This window comes from Mus musculus, chromosome 3, assembly GCF_000001635.26.
Source record: "Mus musculus strain C57BL/6J chromosome 3, GRCm38.p6 C57BL/6J".
In the NCBI taxonomy this organism is placed as follows: Eukaryota; Metazoa; Chordata; class Mammalia; order Rodentia; family Muridae; genus Mus; species Mus musculus.
Window position 1 is genome coordinate 101275658 of NC_000069.6, and position 21663 is coordinate 101297320.

A 21663-nucleotide genomic window follows, 5' to 3' on the forward strand; every position below is an offset into this window, starting at 1 on the left:
CACATGGGTAGAGGACCTGAGAGGAAGGTGAAACCTTTATGCTGCTTGTCCAACATCCTTATGTGCACATGTTTGTGGTTTCTGTGTTTCTGCCGCGACAGATCTAAGAAGAGGCCTCAGATTCCAGAGGCCAGACCAAGTGACTGTGTAGCTGAATCAAAAGACACCACTTTGTCCTGCAAGTCTCGGGAGGCACTTGGGTCCTACTTCCATTAAACACTAGACGGAAGAGTGGGCATGCTCACCTGAAGAAGATAAATCCACACAGCTTTTTATTGGAAATGACGAACTCTGCCTTCTTAATTAGGGGGCGGCAGTGAAACACCATCTCCACTCCCACAGGGAGGTTTTGGCTGAACTCGGGGTCTGGGTAAAGGAGGGCCTTTCTGCTGGTGAATCTGTGTGCCTGATGGAGGAGGTCTCTTCTTCTGCTGGTGCTCACGGGTACGGTGGCCTGGAGGCAAGGGACGATGGCCAGGTGTCTGGAGGTGATGGCCAGGTGGAGGAGGAGCTTGGAGCGCCACTGAATTCTGCGCTGCTGCGGCTGGGGTTGAGTGCGGCTTGGGGCCCCTTTCCACAGTGCTTGTTCTGGAAGCTTTTATTTCCAGCTCTTCATCTATAATGGCAAGACGTTTTAAGAACTCATTCTGACAATAGTGAACAATTTAACACGGGTGTGCAAATGTGTGTGTGAGTACATATGTAGATAAGCATGTATGTGTGTGCCAAGGGATAACCTCTGATGCCATTTCTTAGGCACTGTCGCCTTTTCTTCTTTTTGAGATTAATTCTCTCTCTCTCTCTCTCTCTCTCTCTCTCTCTCTCTCTCTCTCTTGCTCTCTCTTACTGTCTCTCTGTCTCTGTTTGCCCTGCAACTTATCAAGAAGCCCAGCTAGGCCCAGGGAATTCACCTGCCACTGCTCTGGGGTTGCAAGTACCACCTTGCCCGTCTTATGTGGGTTCTGAGGAGTCTACTTCAGTCCTCATGCTTGAAAAATAAGCACTTTAGAAATGGAGCTGCCTCCCCAGCCCCACGATGCGGCCACTGAACACGCTTCATGTGATAGGCATCAAACCAGCGGCTTCAGGAGATGTGAAGAGGAAAGGGAAGTTACTCCCACCCTCTTCAAGTTCTGGGTGTGTCAGGGGAGAGAGAAACGTTGGCCATAGATACCCTGAGACCTAGGCCTCTTTAGAACTCAAAAATATGAGGGAAGAAGACACCTGGGTGGAGAGCTTTGTACTTAAGGCTCTAGAGTGTTGGAGTGAGTATTGCATCTGGGAGTTGTAGCTGGATGCTGCCTAGAGATAATCAGCAAGGTTGCTAAGCAACAACCCTCAGGGCCCGAGCCCACTGAACCCAGGTCTGAGTGGTCGTGAAGGGCATCAGAGACTATACATCTTCTGTGAAGTCTCTACAGTAGGTCTGCCTTTTGCTCAATTTGATTGTCACACAAGCCACATTCTGAAAGGAAACTGGAGTGCCCTCTAAGGGACAATCTAGCCCTGAGAAATGGGCTAGCTCTTCCAAAATTCGTAAGCAAGACCCGGCTCTTGGGCTTCAGTGGGAAAGATGGTTCCTTTCCCCACGCTTGGGGATTTTCTTCTTTGTGTGGCTTCTGTCCAGGAAGACAAGCCTGAGACTGTGTCGATCTTCTTACACTGTTTTTAAGCCACACAGAAAATCTGTGGGAACAGGCAGCTGGCAGAAGCCTGGAGCCACTGCTGGGCTCCTTCAGGGCACATTCTTGGTATTCCACTCCCTGTGCCTTAGCCTTCCTCAAGGAGCCAGGGGGAGCTTCTCTGCGGGGTAAATGAATGGTTGCCTGTACCCTTTTAGAACATTTGTCTTGAAAAGCATGTCTCCACATCACCAGGGGGCTGACATATGGACCCCAGGTAATACACTGGCTACTGTAACTACTGTAAATGCACTACGAACACAAAGCCTCAAAGGCAAACAAGGTGGCTTTGACACCTGAGGGACCTGCGTGCTCTAAGCACATACATAAAAAGACACCCAAAAGACAGAACATGTCCTTTATGCCATGTTCGGTGCCCCAGAAGTGCCTGAGGTGTTTGGAGGGGTATAGGTGAGACTTTGACCCTAATCCAGGGTCCTAGACACAGACCAGCAGGTGGTCCTTCTTGCACAGTGGCACGCTCCCATGACTCTCTGCTGGCTCTTCTGTTTGTGGCATTTTTTTCCCCTCCTGTGCTTTCTCTCGTGTTCTATGTGTTAGGCCCATTGCTACACCTCAGTAATGACTCAGGCAGCAACACTGTCCTCCGTGAGTGACAAGAGCCAAACAGCACATCACGGTGTCAGCCTCCACCAAGGTGGGGGACCACCAGAAGGTGCAAAGAACCATGTGAGAAGTGAGAGGGTAAGAGGTGTGACCAGATGCTGAGCCCTTACACTGAGTTGGGCAGCAATCTTGCTCTGGGGAAGCCATATACTTGCTATGACCTATGCCACCCACCTCTTACGAGCAGAACCATAGGGTCCCAGTACAACCTCTCCAGCAAGGTCTACCACTGCCTAAACATCATTCCAGGAGCCTTTCAGTTCTTTTCCTTTCTTATAAGACCATCTCTTGATGGCTCAGTTTGGGCTATAGATGCAGGTGAGGAAATCCAGGCCCATAGATGTCCAATTTAAAGAAGAGTTATATAAGAACAAGATAAAACTGCCTAGAAATTCAAGAGCTAGGGGTCTTGCCTCAGCCTAGTCATGCTTTGGCCTATGTGCTGTATGATCTGGGGTGGTAGCTAGCGTCTTTATCTGTGCAAATGTCTACCTTACATCGAAAAAACTAAACTTTGTCCCTGGAACAGGCCACTTTATTCACGTGAGTTACTGTCATTTTCCTCTTCCCAGTCTGGTGGTGGCAGAGGTTGCCATGTGTTGGGTGACACCTGAGGTTCACTTTGGAGGAATGTGTCTGACCCCTGGGCAGTGATCATGAGCCTTATAAGGAGGGATGGAGACAGTATGAGCAGAGCACAGAGATAAGGGAGCCAGTGTCAAGGGCTCTGCAAGCCACTAAGCTGTACCGGATGGAGACCTGGGAATGATGTTTCCCAGACATGAAAGGTGCAGAGAGAATGATGTTCCCGGCCCCAGGTGGGGGAAGTGGTACGTAAGATGACAGATGAGGATGCTGGCCTGAAGGAGGATGGGGGCAACACTGAGAAATGAGTTGTGAAGAAGGAAGCCAAACCTACTGGGCTCTGGGTCAGGGGCCAGCATTGTGGGGTATGGGCAGACCCTGCCTATGGGCTGTGCTGGAAGTCAGTATTTGAACATCACTGGGGTTACTCTAGGTGGAGACCTGCAGGGATGGGACCCAGCCCTATGTGAGTCTGAGATTTCTCAAGACCCCAGGGACATGCCCACCCACTAGCATGTAACCAACTAAAGACTGCCCTTACCCCAGCATCCGTAGTTACACACCTGAACATAGTCTCTAACATATTGTCCCTTGAGTGGTCAGCTCCCTGCTTAGGACCACCATAACTAATTTCTGCTTTGTAGGCTGCAGGACAAGTCTGCATCAAGGTAGCCGTACTCCCAGCCTGAACACCTCACTTCCTAAACATCTAACCGGGAAACAAAGGGCCACCAATCACCCTCATTTGGGCTTTATTTTCTTGCAGCTCTGGGAGTCAAATTCACAGCCTTACACACACTGAGCACTCTGCACTGATCCACTCCCAGTGCCTCCTGGCTGGAGATAGTTTTATCCATATTCCTAAGAGTTTGGCCCTGAACGCACCTTTGAGGCATCCAAGGCCAAGACATTTGTACACAGACATGGGATTTGGGTGGAATCTCTCTCTCCTTATGAAAGTTTGTGGACGATTCAGGGATCTCCACACTAGCCTTTCACCAAAGCAGCCTCACGTGGTGGATTCTGGGAAGGTATACAACCTGGCTGCCGCTTCTCAAGGGTCCTTTGATGTTACCCCGGAGAACTGTCCCTCAGAAATCAATCTGAGTACATAACAGAGCCACCCAGAAGCTCTGGTTCCAACCCTGCCCATCCCTTTCTTCGCAGACTCAAGGAGGGACGGTCCCGTGGGGATTTCACTGCAGCCTACAGCGATAAAGGAGTGGGTGTGCTTACCTTTTCTCCTCCTGTTCCGTTTTCTCCTCTTGCAGATACAGAAAATAAAAAGCGCCACCAAGAGCACCAAGAGGAGTCCTCCTGCACCGACCCCCACTGTGACATAGAAGGACAGACCTTTCTCTGCAAGAAGAAAATATGGCTAAGGGAAAGGTCTTGGGCAGAGTGGTCCCTTCATTTCTATGGCCCAGGCCCCAGCCTCCTACATCAAACAAATGAAAGAGTTCCACAGGATTTTCTGCCTCCTTGAGGCTGAGCTTCTGGGGCCTGGAGTGCTACTTAAATCTGCAAGGGCTGAGGAGCAGTGCCTGCCCATCTCACCCCATCCCCCACTGAGGAAAAGAGCATCCAAGTTCTAGAGAGGGAGGATGAGTTGCCTGAGGTCTCATGGGACCTTTCCCCCAAGTGAAGCATCCCCCAACCTCGGTGTTCAGCTCTTCTTCCTCCCAAACTCCTCCTGGGTTCAGGAAAGCCGCCTAGACACTCAACAGTTATCAGTGGCATAAGAGTTCTGATCCCTTCTTCCACCAGAATAGGGAAGAGTAACAGGAAAACAGTGCCGTGGTTGCTCAGGGCAACAGGCTTAGTTTAGCTCTTCCAGGTAAGAGCTGTGTGACCTTTGGTAAGACGCCCCACCTCTCTGAGTCTGTTTCCTTCTTTGTAAAATGGAAACAATGCACCTTACATCACAGGGTAGCTGTCGGAAGTCAGATCAGATAATGGATGGAAAAGTGCTTTTGTAAACTGTAAAACAACACCTAGAGGTGAGGTCTTGCTCTTGCTATACTCTCTACCCTGGGGGTTTTCTGGTAGCTGTTTCCCAGGAGGGGGGGGCTAAACCATCTGTTCTTTGTGAATCAATAGCAGTTAGAGAGAGCAGCTGGAGCAGGGGCTCAAAGGACGGTGGCGAGAAGAAACGGGAGCTGAGCCCAGCTTCACAGAGGCCAAAGACTGTTAACACTCGTGACTAGGGATGGGCCCCAGGCAAGCTGGAGGTCCACCAAGCAGGGCAGAGGGTCAAAGCAAGCTGTTGATGTTGGTTGTTACTTCTGTCCCTCTAGTCTTCCCCTCAGACAGTCCTTGCCTGTGAGCTGAGAACCTCTCTGGGCACTGTCTGCGTAGGGGCATCCCTCAGTAACCCCTGAAGCTGCTTCAAGGATGAATTCAGGGACCTTCAGACCCTGTTGACTTGCCAAGGGCCTGGAATGTCAGAGTCGGCTCCCAAGTGTGAGCAGGGTGGACAGACAAGGCTTCCTGTCCAAGCTGACTCCAACAGATCCTCCCTACCGGTCCTCGGGCAGACCTCCAGCCCTTCCCCAGACACTGTTGGAAAGCAGGCACGCCTTCCACAGTATGGTCTGAGGTTAACCCATGACAGCACTCTGGGTGCCTGGTGGTGTTCCTGGTGGGGACGTCAGTAGCTGTAGCTCTGTCATTGGTCCTTGCAGCGTCTCATTCCAACTATTCTTCCCATCACTCCTCTTGGAGACACTGTGCCTATGTTTATGTGAGCGAGCACTACTCCAGGGCCAGCTGCTTCCTCCTCGTGGGACTTCAGCTCACACTTACTTTATCCCTGCCTGACTTGGCCTTAGAATGGGAGGAGTTTTCAACCCCCCCTTTTCTCCTTCATGGCCATTCCCTGGTCTAGTTTCAGCTTCTGCTCTGAACTACAGGTTAAGGAAGCTGCACGGTCCCCTGCTCCCAAACCTAGCATTCTTGCCTTCCAAGGCCTCACCCTCCTTGATAAATACTTACTTTTATTCTGGAGGGATCTAGTTACACTAAACATGAAGCATGAGGTTGCCAGATAAAATACGAGACAGCCAGTTAAATTTGAATTTCAAATAAACAATGAATAATTTCTAGGATCAATAGATGGGACCGCTCTTTGTTGGTTCACTGACTAAGTCTGGTGTCTCTTAACTCAGGGCCTTCAGAAAGAGGAAAACGTTTTTGTTTTTTTTTTTTTTTTTTTTGGAGTCTTGGAGAGGCAGCTTTGCCCTGCCCCTCGTGCCTTTGTGATTGGGGAATAGAGGGTGGGGACAGGAAGGCAGAAGAGGGAGACCATCCATGAACCTGGGGGGGGGGGGGTGTGTTAATAAAATCCTTCTGCATCTGTGCCTTCAGCCACACACACACACACACACACACACACACACACACATTTCACTGCTGTCTGATCCCTCCAAGCACATGTGAGCTTCACTCTTATCTTTAAGTGATGCACAGAAGTAACGGAAATTAAGTTCTAATTAAGGGCTGTCACTTCACTCTGGAACACTGACTCTTGCTTTCAGGTTGCTTTGAGAACCTAGCTGCCATGTTGTAAGGCAGCTCAAAGGCCCACTCGAGTGAGGCAGACTGAGTCCCAGGGCTTCCTTCCCAACCGATACTCTCCCATGTCAGGACTGCTTTTCTCTGTAGAGCATATGGAGCCCACGGAGGGGAGGGAGCTCTGTTAGGGTCAGACCAGCTCAAGCCGGATTGACTGAAACATTCCAGGCTGGAACTTGGGCACTATGATAGCCTTCTCCTCAAATACAGCTGTTGGGTGCTGGGCACAGGGATGTACATCTGTAATCCCAGCAAGAGACTAAGGCAGGAGCATGGCTGCAAGTTGGGAGCCAGCCTAGGCTAGCTACTTAGCAAGACTCTCCCCAAAAAGCAAAGCAAACTGGAGCAAAACAAAGCCAAATTATCTCTGGGAGCTCCAGGCTCTGGAGATCAATCAGGCCTTGGGTGTTGCGGGTTGCCTGGAGCCGTTGCAGTGCAGAACTGGTCTCCGGTTGGTGGCAGGAACGGTGTGCCTCTCTGTTCTCCAGCTCAGCTCTCCCCTGCCCTGCCTCCCAGGCATTCTGAAACCTTGCTCCATATCAGATGCCCAAAGGGAACCTTTAAAGAGACGTCAGAATCCAGACCACCAGCTAGCAGAGGGACCTTGGGCTAGTCAGAGTCCCTCCTGCAAAAAGCCTTCTGCAACCCTGCAATCCTTTCTTCTGGAAGAGGCTCCTAGCCTGCCTGAAGTGGTCACATCTGAGAGTGGACTGCCAAAATGGGTAGCCAGGAGCCTGCCTCCCCAAAAGGTTCCAGGAAGAAATAATTGTCTTTTCATTTCTGATCCTTTGCCAGACTGGCCTCCCAGCTCAGGTTCTGTAGCGCTGTAGGCTGGTAAGCTACCCCTGTGCATGTGGGCCACCCTGCGCCCCCACCCCACCCCCGCCCTGCTTCACTCCACCTTACCTGGACAGTTAACAACTTCCATCTTAGACTCCTTGCTGACCGGGTTTATCGCCTCACACTTGAATGGTGCGTTCAGGTTGGTCCACTGGTAACTCATGTTCTTCTGGGGGAGACTATTGAGTAGTGTTTCCCCTTGATACAGCTTCAGTTCAAAATCTGTCCCTTGCAAGACCGCACAGGTCAGGGTTGTGTTGGGGCATTCCCAGTGGATCATGGGCTTTGAGACCCTCTCTAAAAGAAAGATCTGATTTCTGTTAGGCACATTTTTGGATACTGTTTTCTTTTTAAGACCAGATCTCACTCTGTAGACCTATTGGCTTAGAAGTCATCTTCCTTCTGCCTCTACCTCCTGAGAGCCGGGATTATGGAACCATGGTCCCATGTACAATGGCCGGGCTTTTGTTTGTTTCTTTAATCTTAATAAATATGCCTAATAAAATTGAATTGGTTTGGGACCAGGGAAGTTCAAAAGTCCTAGTCTTGCTTTTATTTTGGTTTTTCTTTTATAAAGATTTATTTATTTTATGTGAGTGCTCTATCTGCACGTACACCTGCATGCCAGAAGAGGGCATCAGATCACGTTTTTAGCCGGTTGTGAACCACCATATGGTTGCTGGGGACTGAAGTCAGGACCTCTGAAAGAGCAGCCAGCGCTCTTAACCATGGAGCCATTTCTCCAGCCCTGGCTTGGTTTGTTTTTGTTTTTGTTTTGAGACAATGTTTCAACATAGCTCAGGCTGGTCTCAAACTCAGTAGTTGAGGATGGCCTTTGGAATTCTGATCCTCCCCCACTCCACCTCCAGGGGCTAGGACACAGGTATGTGCCAGCATGCCAGGTTTCATGTGGTGCTATGGATCAAACCCAGGTTTTCCTGCATAGTAGGCAAGCATCCTACCAACTACGACACATTATATTGAAGTTCTTTTGATAACTGTATTGAATTGACAGAGTATCTTGAACAGAACCATTTCTGGTAAATAGACACAGGATATGAGTAAAATAGGCATGGTGACGTGTGTTTATACAGCATCTCTGCCCTCCTGCGTTTTCACGTGGGGGTTGGGGGCGGGGGGGAGCCAGAAAGGACGCTGCCCTTCCTAGCCCCAAGGTTCTGAGTTAATTTCTGGCCTTGAAGGACTCCAACTTTAAGAAATGAGAAAATGGCTCCCTACCTGTCTCAAACCAGACAACCTGTGACCAAGCCCTGGACAAGTCACCAGTCTCAGACTCTCACTGCAAACTCCACACCCCTCCTGCTTAACAGCCCAGGGGGAAATATCGCCACCCTTGGCGTTAGTGAGATTAGACCTAGTGCCCAGCTCCCCATACTCCACCTGAAGACCTGAATTCGTCACGCAGGGCAACAGTGAATTTTTCCTATTTCCCTTCTCTCTAGCTTTCAGACCACAGTGTCTTCCCCATAGGCCTCCCGAGTCTAATTCCATTTCCGCCCAACCTACAAGCATGCAGAAATGCAGTTTCCTTTCCATCCTGAGATTCTGTGTATCTCAGAATAAGGAGATGATGGATGCATCACCATCCAGCAGAGCACATCAGGTAGTCTCAGGGCTGCCTGGCAAGAAACTGCCTGTCTTTCTAGAGTGAAAAACCTTCTTCGTAGTAAGATCCAATTATTTCAAGAAACACTGATCAAATTTTAAAAGGCTTTAAAGGCAGTTGGAGATCACCTACAGTTCTGTTATTCGGGACTATTAACACTTTGAGGCATATCTTTATCGGATATTTTCTATGCATAAACCCATAATATATTTTTTCAAATTAAAACTGGATTATGAACCTGGGAGTCAGAGAGCTGCGCTCGCTGAGGGTTGAATCCATAACTCAGGCATTAAGGCAAAAGCTCTACCACTGCACTATGTCCCCAGCCCCTGGATCACGTGACTTCATAACCCACCTTCAATCCTTTACTCTGAAATTGTACCATTATGGCCCCCTTTCATGGGCACCAGGACATGTACATCTCTGTCAAGGTTTTAAGTGGCAATCCTACTTAAGCTGCTAAAGCTTTCAAATGCACGCTTGTACTTAACTCATGCAGACACAGTAACCAGCATCCTTCTGTAGATATTTTCCCTGTAAAATGGCTTTCTGAAAGTGACCTGGACTGCTTGAGAGGGTCGATCTTAGATATGCCTTTGTCCCCCACCCCCTTTGGTTTTTCAAGACAGAGTTTCTCTGGGTAACCCTGGCTGTCCTGGAGCTAGCTCTGTAGACCAGGCTGGACCCTAACTCACAGAGATCCAAATGCCTTTGCCTCTCAAGAGCTAAGATTAAAGGCATGGACCAGTACTTTCCGGCTAGATATGACTCCTTAATCTTGGGCTTCTCTCCCCCACAGGAGTCTAGGGACCCTGAACTGTTCTGCCCAATAAGGGAAAGTAAAATCTAGGAACACATAGGACACCGTTACACTCACAACTCATGACACACCTCATTGGATAGTATAGGCCTCATGAACATCCTAGTAGACAAATCTGATATGTTCCGAAATCTGTCAAGCCACAACTCAGTACCACACATGGAAATTCTCATGCTGTGAGACCTTGTTTCCTACATAATACTATTTAAAATTAGTCTTGAATAGTGTGTATGACGTGTATATATAATGCATGGATGAATGTTGTGTTTACATTTAGGTCCCATCTCCAAGAACACACACACACACACACACACACACACACACACATTTTGAAATCTTCCAAAAGCCCCAATCCTAAACACTTCTAATCTCAAACTCATTAAGTAAGTGATACACAACCTGCACTGGGTAATCAGGCTTGGGGTGGGTCAGAGGACAATTTTCCAATGCTGCGTAATATATAGTCGTATATAGTGGGGACAGGTCCTCAAGTTGAGTCAGCGTATTGTGTGACCTTGGCATTTGCATACAGTAGTGAAGCCACCGCTGTTAGTCGGAGGGTATGGGTTTCCTTTGAGGGGGGTAGGGAAAATGTTGCCTATGGTGGTAACCGCGTAACTCTGTGACTATGCAGAAAGCTGTTGAACTGCGCACGGCAAACGGGCAAACTGTGTGGTATGTGAATTGTATACCAATGAGCTTGTTTGGGATATCACCATCCTTGTCAAGGGAAGGCCTGACCTTGTTCCTGTCTAACAGTGAGAACACGGCCACTTCTGGCCAGGCCCGTTTCCTTATAGGTGGATAGAAGCTTGTAATTTAAAGTTCTCAGGATTGCCAAAGAAAACCAGGCTACCTAACAAGCACCTGACTTCTCTCCAGTAGCCATGGTCACCGCAGTGACAGAGTACATGAATAGGCTATACAGGGTTCGATACGATGAGTGGTCGTTCTCATTCCCACCCCGTTTCTGGGACATTCTCTCTAGATAAAGTTACAGGATTTGGGTCTGGGAAGAGTTGTGCACAGAGGAGCTAACAGGGGGCCCTGGAGAGAGGTTGGTGTTAGGCCCAGGTGCTGAGTATTGGACAGGAAGGACACCCACGGGGGGATGAGGGGAGCCCTTTCTATAGTGACATTTCCTGTGTGAAGCTCAGAATGTTTGTGTGCTCCCTGAATGGCTGATCTATTCTGCACAAGGCATTCTCAGCTTTCTCCGCAAGCCAAGGGCAGGCTTTCTCCTCTCACCCATTGGTGTGAGCTGCCAGTTTGTCCCTGGACTTTCAGCTTCGACAGCATCCCAGGCTTCGTTTTCTTCTTTCTCACCCACCCAAGCTTCTTCACTTCCTCCTCACCCCCACACCCGGCATGTTTGCACCCTTCCTCATCTCCCTGGCACCCTTTACTCCAGGCCAATGACTATCAATGACAACTCTTCTCACTAGAAGCTCTTGGAACGCTATAGATCCCACTGGCACACATACTCCATGCTGCCAGGAGCCTGGGCATGAGTCACTTCTTACAGCTCACTTGCTGGTTCTCACCAAGACTAAGACCACCTGCTTGGCTTCGCTTGGATGACAGGAGAGGACTCCTGGTTGGTCTTCTCCTGTTGCTCTTCAGTATCATGCCCTCTCATCATACCCTGGCTTAAACATAGCTCTCCAGACAAGAGGCTCACTGCTCCTAGGCACCCTCTGACATCCTGTCTAGCTACAGCTTCATCGGCCACCAAGGATGTCCATGTCTTTTCTCTGCTAACCTGTCTTCTTTCTGATTAATGCCTGTCTGTCACCTGGGAGTCTTTGTACAACCCCACAGCCACCCAAAGAGAGAATGAAAGGCAGACAGGCTTTAGAGCCACCCTCACCCACTGGAGTCTTCATTGTGGGCCACACAGGTAACATTGGATGGGGATGCTACAGAAAGGCTGCTCCCCAACTTTCTACATAGCAGCCGTCCTAAAATGAAAACCTTTAGGGAATGGAGACTTACCCAGAATCCTCACGTCCAGGTCCTTCTCCAGCCTAGTCATCCCATTTGTGCCATACACCATTACATTATAGGTGCCACTGTCGTTTCTCATCATCGGCTTCTTTATCTTCAGGGATCCGTTTGCTAAGACCTCATACGTTTCTGATATCAAAAAAGGTGGCTTCTTCCTTTTAAACTCTGCGACCAGGGTGCCCCTCCTTACCCATCGCACCTCATCAATATCATCAGTCATTTGAAAGTTGGGGATGTTCAGGGTGATGCCATGACCCAAGACACCCCAGATGGTCTCATTGTCTCTGCAGTCCGCCCCTGTAAAAAAGTAAGATGGTTTCTGAGGTCTCGGGACTACGGAGGATCTCCCTCTTCGCCTCTAATGTCCACTCCAAGGTCTCCGGAAGAGCTCCACGCGAATGCTTACCTTTGCCGGAAAGGCTGAAGAGCAGAAAGAAGCTACCCAGGAATTTACATTTCATCTTTAGAGTTCTTTTCCCAGGGGTGACTCTGAGTTCTTTCTGTCAGGACTGTGGTGAGGCTGGCAGAAGCCACACCCAGCAACCTGAACCACGTGTCTTTCATGCCTGCTGTTCACAGTAGGGGAGGGGGAGGGGGAGAGGGAGAGGTAGAGATGGGGAAGGAGAGAGAGAGAGACAGAGACCCTATCAAAACGACTCATGCATTTGCTGCCCTCCTTAACCGAAATAGGTGTCTGTGTCACATTTTAATCTTTACAAAAACAGCTTAGGGTGTTGGGTTTTAGCACCCCACCAGAGGAAGAAGAGGAACTGGGAGGTCAGTTGCCATAGCTACCCTTTTGTAAACAAGGGCTTAAACATAGCTGGCCACTCAGCTGTGCTGCCTTCAACAGGACCAAGTAGACTCACCGGCAAAAGGTCATAGGAATAGAATTCAGATATGTATATTTGGGAAGGATTGGGAGGCGTGGCCTTGTTGGAGGTGCGTCACTGAGGGTAGGCTTAGAAATCTTTAAAGCCCTTGTGGTCCTGTTAGCTCTCTCTCTCTCTCTCTCTCTCTCTTCCCTCTCCCCTTCCCCACTCTGTCTATCTGTCTGTCTCCTGCTGTGGATAGGAATGTAAAACCCCCCCAGCTACTGCTCCAGCGCTATGCTTCATGCCTGCTGCCATACTCCCGGCCATGCTGGCCATGGACCTGTAAGAGCACAGTAGATTCTTCCTTCTCTAAGTTGCCTTGGTCATGATGGTTTGTCACAGCCATTGAAAAGTGACTGCAACACCCATGAACGCCATGCCTGAAGAGGCCAGAGGAGTCCATCGATCTCCTGGAATTTAAGTTACAGATGGTTGTGAGCTGCCTCGTGGGTGCTGGGAATAAAACCTGGGTCTTCCGGAAGAGCAGCCTGAGCTCTTAAGTACCAAGATATCTCTCTTGTCCTAAGACTATAAAAAAATAGTGAACAGGGATACAAGGACTAATGTCCCTAAAAAGACAACAGAGAGGTCACGTGAGCAAGAGATACAGTGAACATATAGTCTTTTGATTCTTTAGAATTCAGTGAGAAAAGGTCTTCAAAATCACGGTTTTTCCATTTCAGATGCTTAACAACAGCCACAACAGTGCATTTCAGTTGAGTTAAAATATTAATTCCAAGGGGGGAAAAATCCAAGTGAAATAAGACTTAACAGGAAACATAAAAGAATTCCTATTCTTGAGTATGGAAAATCTTCCTATATGTATTGCACAATTCAGAAATAGTAAAGATGGACGTTAGAGGCCACATAAAAATCTAGAATCTATGCATGTACAAAGAGCTATTAAATGTGTGAGAAGTCAAGCCAAGATATTTGCAATGTGTGCAAACTGTTACTATCTAAGATGTCAGCATCATTTCTTGTCTTCCCTTTGGGGTGTTGAGGATGGAAACTTGAACATGCTAGGCAGGCACTCAACCACTGAGCTACATCCACAGTCAAAGGTATACATAGTTTTTAATCAATCACTAACAAAACCATTTTAAAAATGGGGGAAAATTATTGATTTAACAAAGAAATACTGTGTGTGTGTTAACATGCATGTGTGTGTGCGTGTGCGTGTGCATGTGTGTACATGTGTATTCACCCCAACATGGATCACATTGCTTTTAAAACGAAAACCTTGTTTGCATAAAGGATGCCTAAGACATCCCTTTCTGAGAAACAGCATGCAGCTGTCTCTGCTGCTAAGTTCTAGTCACTGGCCACCTGGCTGCCAGCCCTGGGGAGAGAAAGCACACACCAGCCTCTGCTTTGGGCCAGTCTTGCCCCCTCTTCCTCTCACTCTCCTGTAATCCCCATGCTCTCAGGAGCCTTGCTCTCCTCCCCTGATTTGCAAGGCTAACACTGCCCTTTCTGCATCCACTTCAGTTCTGAAGGAGGAGTCAGCTTCAAAGGGGGACCATGGAGGAGGAGGGCGGACAGGTCTGACTCTGTAGGACGTAAAACTTTCCTAGGTAATATATATATATACATACACACACACACACACACACACACACACACACACATATTAAAAAATTGAAAAGCTAGGTAATAAAAAAGGCAAATTACCGACAACATCCATGACAAAAGTTAATACCCTTAAAATTAATTTTTTATAAAAATTAGGAAAAAGGGACAGCTATAAAATGGGTCAAGGTTCTTAAAAGAATGACTCACAAAGGGAGAGATCCAGTTAAATGGCAAATCTGTGAATGGGTAGTTAATAGTAAAGGTGAAGTGGATGGTGAAAGGTAGTCACCAATAAGGAGACACTGTCTTGACAGAGAGACAGTATTCATTTAGAAAGTGAGAGTGGAGCTACGGTTACAGTTCAGAGGAGAGAGCGATGGCCCGGTGACTTGGAGGAATGGCTCGACAGTTAAGAGCTCTGGCTGCTCTCCCAGAGGTCCTGGGTTCGATTCCCAGCATCTACGTGACAACACAATTCAGCACTTGAACAGGTACTGCACACGGTCACAGACATGCAGGTAAAACACTCAGACACATAAAATGAAAGAACAAGATTGAAAGAGGGTCAGCCTGTGCAAGGAAGAATTCAGTTACAAGCCGTTGGCATGTTTGATTTATTATTTTATCAGTTTGTTTTTTATTATTTTACCAGGATCTTATAGTTCTACCTCCCTTCCAACACTTGTTCCACACTGGTCTCCAACTAATCCAACCCCACCCCCCCAACACTAGGCAAGAGAGAAAGGATGGAGGATGAAGGGGGCATAGACCTCTGTAGACTAATTCCTGTTGATTCGGGGCACTGAGCTTCTTGGGGTTAGTCCACTCTTCATTGTAGTAAGGACATCTCCAACTTCTTGTCTCTTCTGTGTGGGGAGCGGGTGTGGCGGCAGTCCCAAAGGCGCCAGGGACTGCAGCTAAGTCATATGATCCTGTAGCAGCGTCGTTCTTCCTGGCCAGTTGAGCGCGCGCAACACTTCTGCTCACAGCCACGTGACAAACCTCAAAAACAACACCAGGAGCAGCCTCCTCCTCCTCCTCTTCCTCCTCCTCCTCCTCCTCTTCCTCCTCCTCCTCCTCCTCCAGGGTCCCTCTTATGCCTCTCGTCATGGCTCTAGCATTTATTCCCTCTCCGGAGTCCCCAGAATTAAACTCTCTGCAGCTGGCAGAAATCACACTCCTCCTAGAGCCCAAGACAATCATAGTTGATGGCTGTGGACACACTGAAGCAGCCTCATACCCCACACCTGGGAATAAATCAAAAACATATTCACAGAACATAACTGGGGTTTAAAAGAAACCAAAATTCTCACTACAGTAAGCCACTCGGTGGGTGGGGTAGACCTTGGCTTCATCTGCCTTAGTGTCAGCAAAGGGGAGGGAGGTTAAAGCTCTCAGATGCGGACAGCTGGTCCCAAGGTGACCAAGGCAGGTACTGTCCTTGAGTGGCGGAGCGGGAGCAGAGTTTGCACACTAAGGTCGGTCTGCAGGAGTTCAGCGCTCTGGGACCTCCTCTTCCGGCCTTCCTCCTAGAGGAAAAGGAAACACCTTTTACAAATAGATACTTCCTCTATACATGCTAATATCCCTTTCAAAGGAAACCTTGCATCCTATTTGTGGTTCTTTCTTTGTCTCTGAGAGTTCTCAACAGCATTTGGCATAAAATAATCTGCGTTCCAAAGAGGCACAATTTGGGATGCATATTTTGATACCCTTTATGACAAAAAACAAAACAAAACAAAACACATAAGCTCATCTTATTTCATAAAAAGACATGGGGTGCCCTAGAGAAGAGTCTCTGTTAGGGGACAGTGGCTGCTATTCTGCTTGTAGCTGCTATTTAATACTCTTACCTTGGACACGCATTGCTTTTGATCGATCGAGTCTTCATCCTAAGGGTGGCCCGTCCCTTCTTACAGCTCCAAGGTTGCAGCCTCCACCTTGGCTGTGTGGGTTTCCAGGACACAGCTGGTGGGTTCTCCCTCCGGCTTCTCCATGTGCAACATGCCCTACAGTCCAATGCTGATCTCCTGAGCTCTCTCCACTCCTTTTTCTTGCTCAAACTAAGGCTCCTGGGAGGTAAATTAACAGGACGAGAAGATGAAACGGAGGAGGAGAGAGAACACGTTCCCGGGGATGGGGGTGGGGGGGCTCGGCTGAGTTCCCTGTAGTTGGGGGACTAAGGCCCCCAACTCTGCTTCCTTCACTGTGAGACAAGGAAGAGCCAGACAAGGCTCAGGTTGAGCTGACCTTTGTGACAGAGACAATGTTTCACAACTCATATCCTACCGGATTGTTTGATCTGTGGGATTTTAGAGGAACTCAAGAGAGAATCTGGGGCTGGTGAGATGGCTCAGTGGGTAAGAGCACCCGACTGCTCTTCCAAAGGTCCAGAGTTCAAATCCCAGCAACCACATGGTGGCTCACAACCATCTCTAATGAGATCTGACTCCCTCTTCTGGAGTGTCTGAAGACAGCTACAGTGTACTTAAATATAATGAATAAATAAATCTTTAAAAAAAGAGAGAGAGAGAGAATCTGGTCTTCGCTTGGCTACTCAGTTGAGGGTTCTAAATCCAGGGAGTTTCTGGATTCTATCTGCCTTGTTGGGTGACGCCATTATCTGGTTTTCAGTTCCCGGAAGCTGGGCTCTAAACTCTGGGAGCTTCCTGCTTCCTCCTGTCCTAAGGCTATCACTGGGTGCTGTTTCCCAAGCTTCCTAAGGGAGGCTCGGGTCCCTCCCACCAGCCAAGCCCTGGTCACACTTTCTCACTCAGGCAAAAAACCCAAACCAGGAGCCAAGCGCCCAAACATTGTTTACTGAAAACTTACAATCACCATGGCTTCTGCAATGATCAGCCCAAGAAGCCACACCGCCTGGCTGCTTGTGGCCAGGTTTTGGATGATGTTTAGCTAGGTCACATCTGGCTGGCCCCATCTGTCAGTAGCCACAGCTGCATCCCATTCACAGGGACTGTTGTCGCCAGGCAATGTGTTTGGGTGTGCTTGGCCAGCAACATACATCCTGTGACAGGTGAGGCGTTCATTCTCTGTGGACCACCTCCTGCCTGCAGATGTGCCCTCCACCTAGCCTGCTTCCCTGAGTAAAAACAATGGCGCTTCTTCTTCCTCCTGCAGTTGCCACCTGTAGGTCACTTCACGTACCAAGGCCAGATTCACCAAACCTGGAAGCCCCTTCAGGGTAAATGACTCTGCAAGAAGGACAAATTTGTCCATCTTCAGCTGAATAGGCAGTCATGCGTGGTGGAGAACACACCCTCCCCTCCACATCATACACTAGATGTGTGACTCCAGACACGGGGTGGGGGTGTCCTTGAGCCTTAGTTCCTCCAGCTCATTGTGAAGGTCAGATGAGGTGACATGTCCCACATCGTCTAGACCCTAAGACAGCTTTGATGTCTGTCAACTTTGCTTTCCCCTTGCCTCTGTGTTCCTGGTGGAGAGGCCTCCCATAGTCCCCTTATATAAGTGATACCTCCCCCAGACCCCCACTGGGTCTGGGAACTGCTGACCCTTCACATACCATGATTAATTTTTGGTAATTGAGTTTTGTTTACAAAATTAGGTACCATAGGAGATTAATAAGGACTAATGACAAAATTGAACAACAGTGGCAATAAGGCATGAGAACAGTTATGGGCAGTGTATAAATTCATTACTTCTGGAAGTTTCCATGTTAGGTTTTTGAACTGTGTAACTGAAACTGTGAAGAGGGAAACCCCAGAGAAGCAGGGGCTGGGAGGTGCTGTTTAAGAGTGTGGTAATGGGGGACACTGAGCTCTTTATCCTGAGGGTAGGCGGGGAAGCACCTATGGCTCAGCTGTGGAGCCTCAGCCTGGCCGTTGGGAACCCTGGGATCCAGCCTAGCTCCTTAAGTAAACCAAGAAGCTTTAAAGACTACTTGGGTACGTGTAACTTTTCCTTGCTTCTTGTTTCCTCCTGGTGATATCTCAGAATTGCTCAACGTAAAACCAGCAGAGCCTGTGAGTTTGTGAGCTGAAAGCCCAAGACATACATGACACAGAGACACAGGGTGTTTCGCAACAGCTAACTTGGAAGCAGCTCACGGAGTGGGTGCTACTGCTGTGTGGGTAGAGGGAAGTAGGCTGAGGCTTCTGACAGAAGGGAAAGGGATGCTGGCACCGGCTAGCCAAGGTGACCACAGTGACCAGAATGCTGGAAGTCCATGCAGACCTTCAGTGAACAGCAGGAGCCACTGCTGAACAGAACGGCTCCAAGTTAGAAGCCGCAGGCTCCGTGGATGGGATTCACATTTCCTGCCTGCTGTCTCTCTGATCATGGAAGCAGTCTCTCTGTGCCTCTGTTTCCTCATGATTAAAGCGCTGAGGTGATCAAAAGAGGAAACAATTCTACCTGCTCAATTTGTCTCTGAAGTTTATGGTAATGGCTAGGTGAGGTCGCTACGGCCTGAGATGCACACGCATGACCCAGCACCCAAAGAGTTGAGTCGCACGCTACACAGAGAGACCCTGTCTCAAAGGCAAACATCGGAAGGCTGCATGCTTGTATGGGATTCTCAAAGAACGAATAAAAGTATTAAATTAAAAATGAAACAAAACAATTTTAAAAAATAGCAGTAACAACAACAAATCACCAGAAATTGTCAAACAATATGGCGAGGTTAAGGGCAAGAATGAAAAGGATGCTTCACCCAGAGGCTGGCCTGATGCATGACCTAACCACAGTATGGCCCGCTGTCCACTGCATGGCATGCCTGATGCAGGATAGCCTGATGTAAGTAGCCTGCCCAGCCATAGTGAAGTCTGGACCAGTGCTGCACTGAGGGCCATGTCTGGGTCTATGGCCATGCCGCAGCAGGGATCGGTGTTGATGTTGGTGGTTGGTGGCTCATATTATCACAAAAGGCCTTGTGGACATCCATGGTCTAGGTTCCTGCTTGAGCCGGTGTTAATGTCTAAGGGCTATGCAGAGCTGGTAGACCCTGTGCCTTGCCTGGGCAGCACAATAGAACTGTCCCTGGTGTGTGTGTGTGTGTGTGTGTGTGTGTGTGTGTGTGTGTGTGTGTTTGTGTGTGTGTGTTCCCTGAGGCTCACCCCCACCCCCAGCCATGAGCAATGGAGAGCTGACCCCACCCCTCACCAGCCTTGACTTTGCATGAGCTAGCCTGGTCAGGGCAGTGCTGGAGAGGTGGCAGGCTCACCAGTCCCAGACTTTGAGTTGCACTCAGGACTTTGAGTTGGTCTACCCCCAAAATCTACCTCATCTACGAACTGCTGAAGCGTGAGAAAGGGCAGGTCCTGCAGATCCAAAGCTGCAGGAACCCCATGACACAGGGCAACAACAGGATATCCAAGAGGAGTCCTGGTGAGGATCCAGTAGTGATAGCAGAAGCCAAAGGCCTGAAGCAGACCAATGACTCACACAGTGAACATTTGCAAGTGAAGCAGACGCACTGTGACGCACTACAGCTTCCACAACCAGATGCGGTTTTTTTTTTTTTTTTGGTTTGGTTGGATTTTGTTGTTGTATTTTATTTTTATTTTGGAGAGAGGTTGCAAGGGTGGAGACAGGTTGATGAGTGGGACTGAGGTCCGTGATGTGACATTCACAAAGAATCAATAAAGTAAAAAAAAAAAAAAAAAATAGGAGAGAAACTCGCTGAAGAGGGAAGCGTCTAGGTTTGGCTTGGCTCAGAAGAGGCCTGATTCCCCGGCAGGAGAGAAGGCAGAGCTGAGCGCAAATCTCCAGCAACCACATTCCTTCTAGCTCGCTCCAGCGGCTTTCAGGACCGCTTTGTTGCAAAAGACCTTCAGGCTAAGCCCCTGTCTCCTGCTGCCACCCTCTGGCAACAACCTGAATTGCACCCTTGCTAATTTCCTTGCCCGGAGTTAAAACACTCAAACTTGTATTTGAATTGCGGTTTTTCAGTCTACTTTCCTCTCCCTTTAAAAAGCATGTTTTTGCTGGTTATGGTGGCACATGCACAATCCCGGCACTTTCCAGCTGAAACAAGAGGATTAATAATGTGAAGATATATCCTGGGCTACACAGCAAGACAAGACCCTGCCATTAAAATATATATATATATATCTGACCACTGGCAAAATATCATCACCCTTGTAATAGGGAAAAGGAAACAGGAAGAACAGGAGTTCGAGCCCAGCATTGGCTAAACAGTTTTGCAGATAAAGAAGACACTCAGCTTGGAAACGCTGAGTGCATTGTGCAGAGATATAGCCAGGAGGCCTGTCCTGGCTCTACTTTCTGTTTCTGTGGTCTATGTTCTCTCCAGTCTCAGGGGTGTATGCATTCATCCTACCGCTCTTAGAACTAGTTCTCAAAATCAACAGAATCCAACCACCTGATATGTCCCCCAACCCCTGCACCCCATTCCTCAAACTCCCCATACCCACCTGTACCTACAGCAGCCAGCTATAAGCCAGGAGTAGCAGAGACACCAAGGCACACATCCTTCTGCTTTCCAGACTGAGGAAAGAGGTGAGGCAGGCACCCGGGGACCTGGGGACCTGGGGAGTGTGATCAGTGGACCTAGACATAAAATACTGAAGCTAAGAGTGCTGCGCCTGAGCCAGCTCCAGCATCCTAGGCAAAGGAGCCCTGTCGAAGAGAGGGAGGGACACACGCTCCCATCAACGGAGGAAAGAGGCAGGCAAGCCGCAGAGGGAGGCTGAAGGTCCAGGAAGTCGTGTGCTCCTTTCTAAAGGCACTGAGAAGCCTTCATTGTTTACATCTTTCACGGGGCATTTGGCAAGCGGTTTTTTAGAGCTAAGCACACGATCGTGTTGTAAGATAACAGATATTGTGATGTGGTTTTCTTTTCTTTTTGCAGTGAATATTTACTGACCACCTAGTACTCTGGTGCCTGACTCTTTTAGACCCCTGGGAAGTAGCCCTACCAATACTTGAATTCACGTTCTAGTGGGGGCTTATAATAAGCAACATGAATTAACACCATATTTAGTGACAGGCCTTCAGGAGAATAGTAAGTAAGGCAGGAGGTCGTGTTGGGTGTATCTTCAAACCAAAGGAGACTCCATCATTGCTGAGAAGTGCAGACAGAGTAGAAGGAGGGGTCAGAAAGCAACTGAGGGACAGGCAGGTGGAAGAGGAGGGCTCCCAAGAGGCCTTGTTCATGACAGGGGCAACTCAGAGGGTGTTACTATGAAGTCCGGTTCTTTCTATAGGGTTTAACATTGAAAAGAAAACTGGGCTCATGGTCTAACCCTGGAAACCTAGTAGTTTCAGGAAGTACAGGGGTCAGGGACTTGGAAACGTGGCTTTCAGAAGACACACTGGTCACACTTTGTGTTCGGGCTACCTATCCTATGGGGCAAGTCACCACACAGCCACCTGACACAGCTGCACCGGATACTTCTGGAGTCCTGGCTTCTCACTGTCCTGCTAGGGGAGGCACTAGGTGCCTGGGCT

The 21663-nt window shown here is 48.7% G+C and overlaps 1 protein-coding gene and 1 long non-coding RNA gene across 2 annotated transcripts; both read right to left on the reverse strand.

Moving 5' to 3' along the window:
- Nucleotides 1–250: 250 nt before the first annotated feature.
- Cd2 (CD2 antigen) lies at nucleotides 251–12282 on the reverse strand. Its single transcript, NM_013486.2, has 5 exons — nucleotides 12168–12282; nucleotides 11750–12058; nucleotides 7374–7604; nucleotides 4131–4253; nucleotides 251–616 (listed from the first exon to the last, which is right to left on the reverse strand). The coding sequence occupies exons 1-5, from the start codon at nucleotides 12220–12222 to the stop codon at nucleotides 300–302; spliced, it is 1035 nt and encodes a 344-aa protein (NP_038514.1). The 5' UTR covers nucleotides 12223–12282; the 3' UTR covers nucleotides 251–299.
- Nucleotides 12283–15340: 3058 nt separating this feature from the next.
- Gm32803 lies at nucleotides 15341–20951 on the reverse strand. The gene is made up of 3 exons (XR_375904.2): nucleotides 20628–20951; nucleotides 16065–16283; nucleotides 15341–15740 (listed from the first exon to the last, which is right to left on the reverse strand). It is a non-coding gene; the product is annotated as a predicted gene, 32803 (long non-coding RNA).
- Nucleotides 20952–21663: the final 712 nt, after the last annotated feature.

Bases quoted from the DNA above. Each gene is read 5' to 3' on its own strand.
- Cd2 (NM_013486.2), bottom strand. From the start codon at position 12,222: ATGAAATGTAAATTCCTGGGTAGCTTCTTTCTGCTCTTCAGCCTTTCC. The intron at 7,605-11,749 runs GTAAGTCTCCAT...TCTTTCTTTTAG, and splicing joins CCTGGACGTGAGGATTCTGG to AGAGGGTCTCAAAGCCCATG. The intron at 617-4,130 runs GTAAGCACACCC...TTGCCATTATAG, and splicing joins ACGGAACAGGAGGAGAAAAG to ATGAAGAGCTGGAAATAAAA.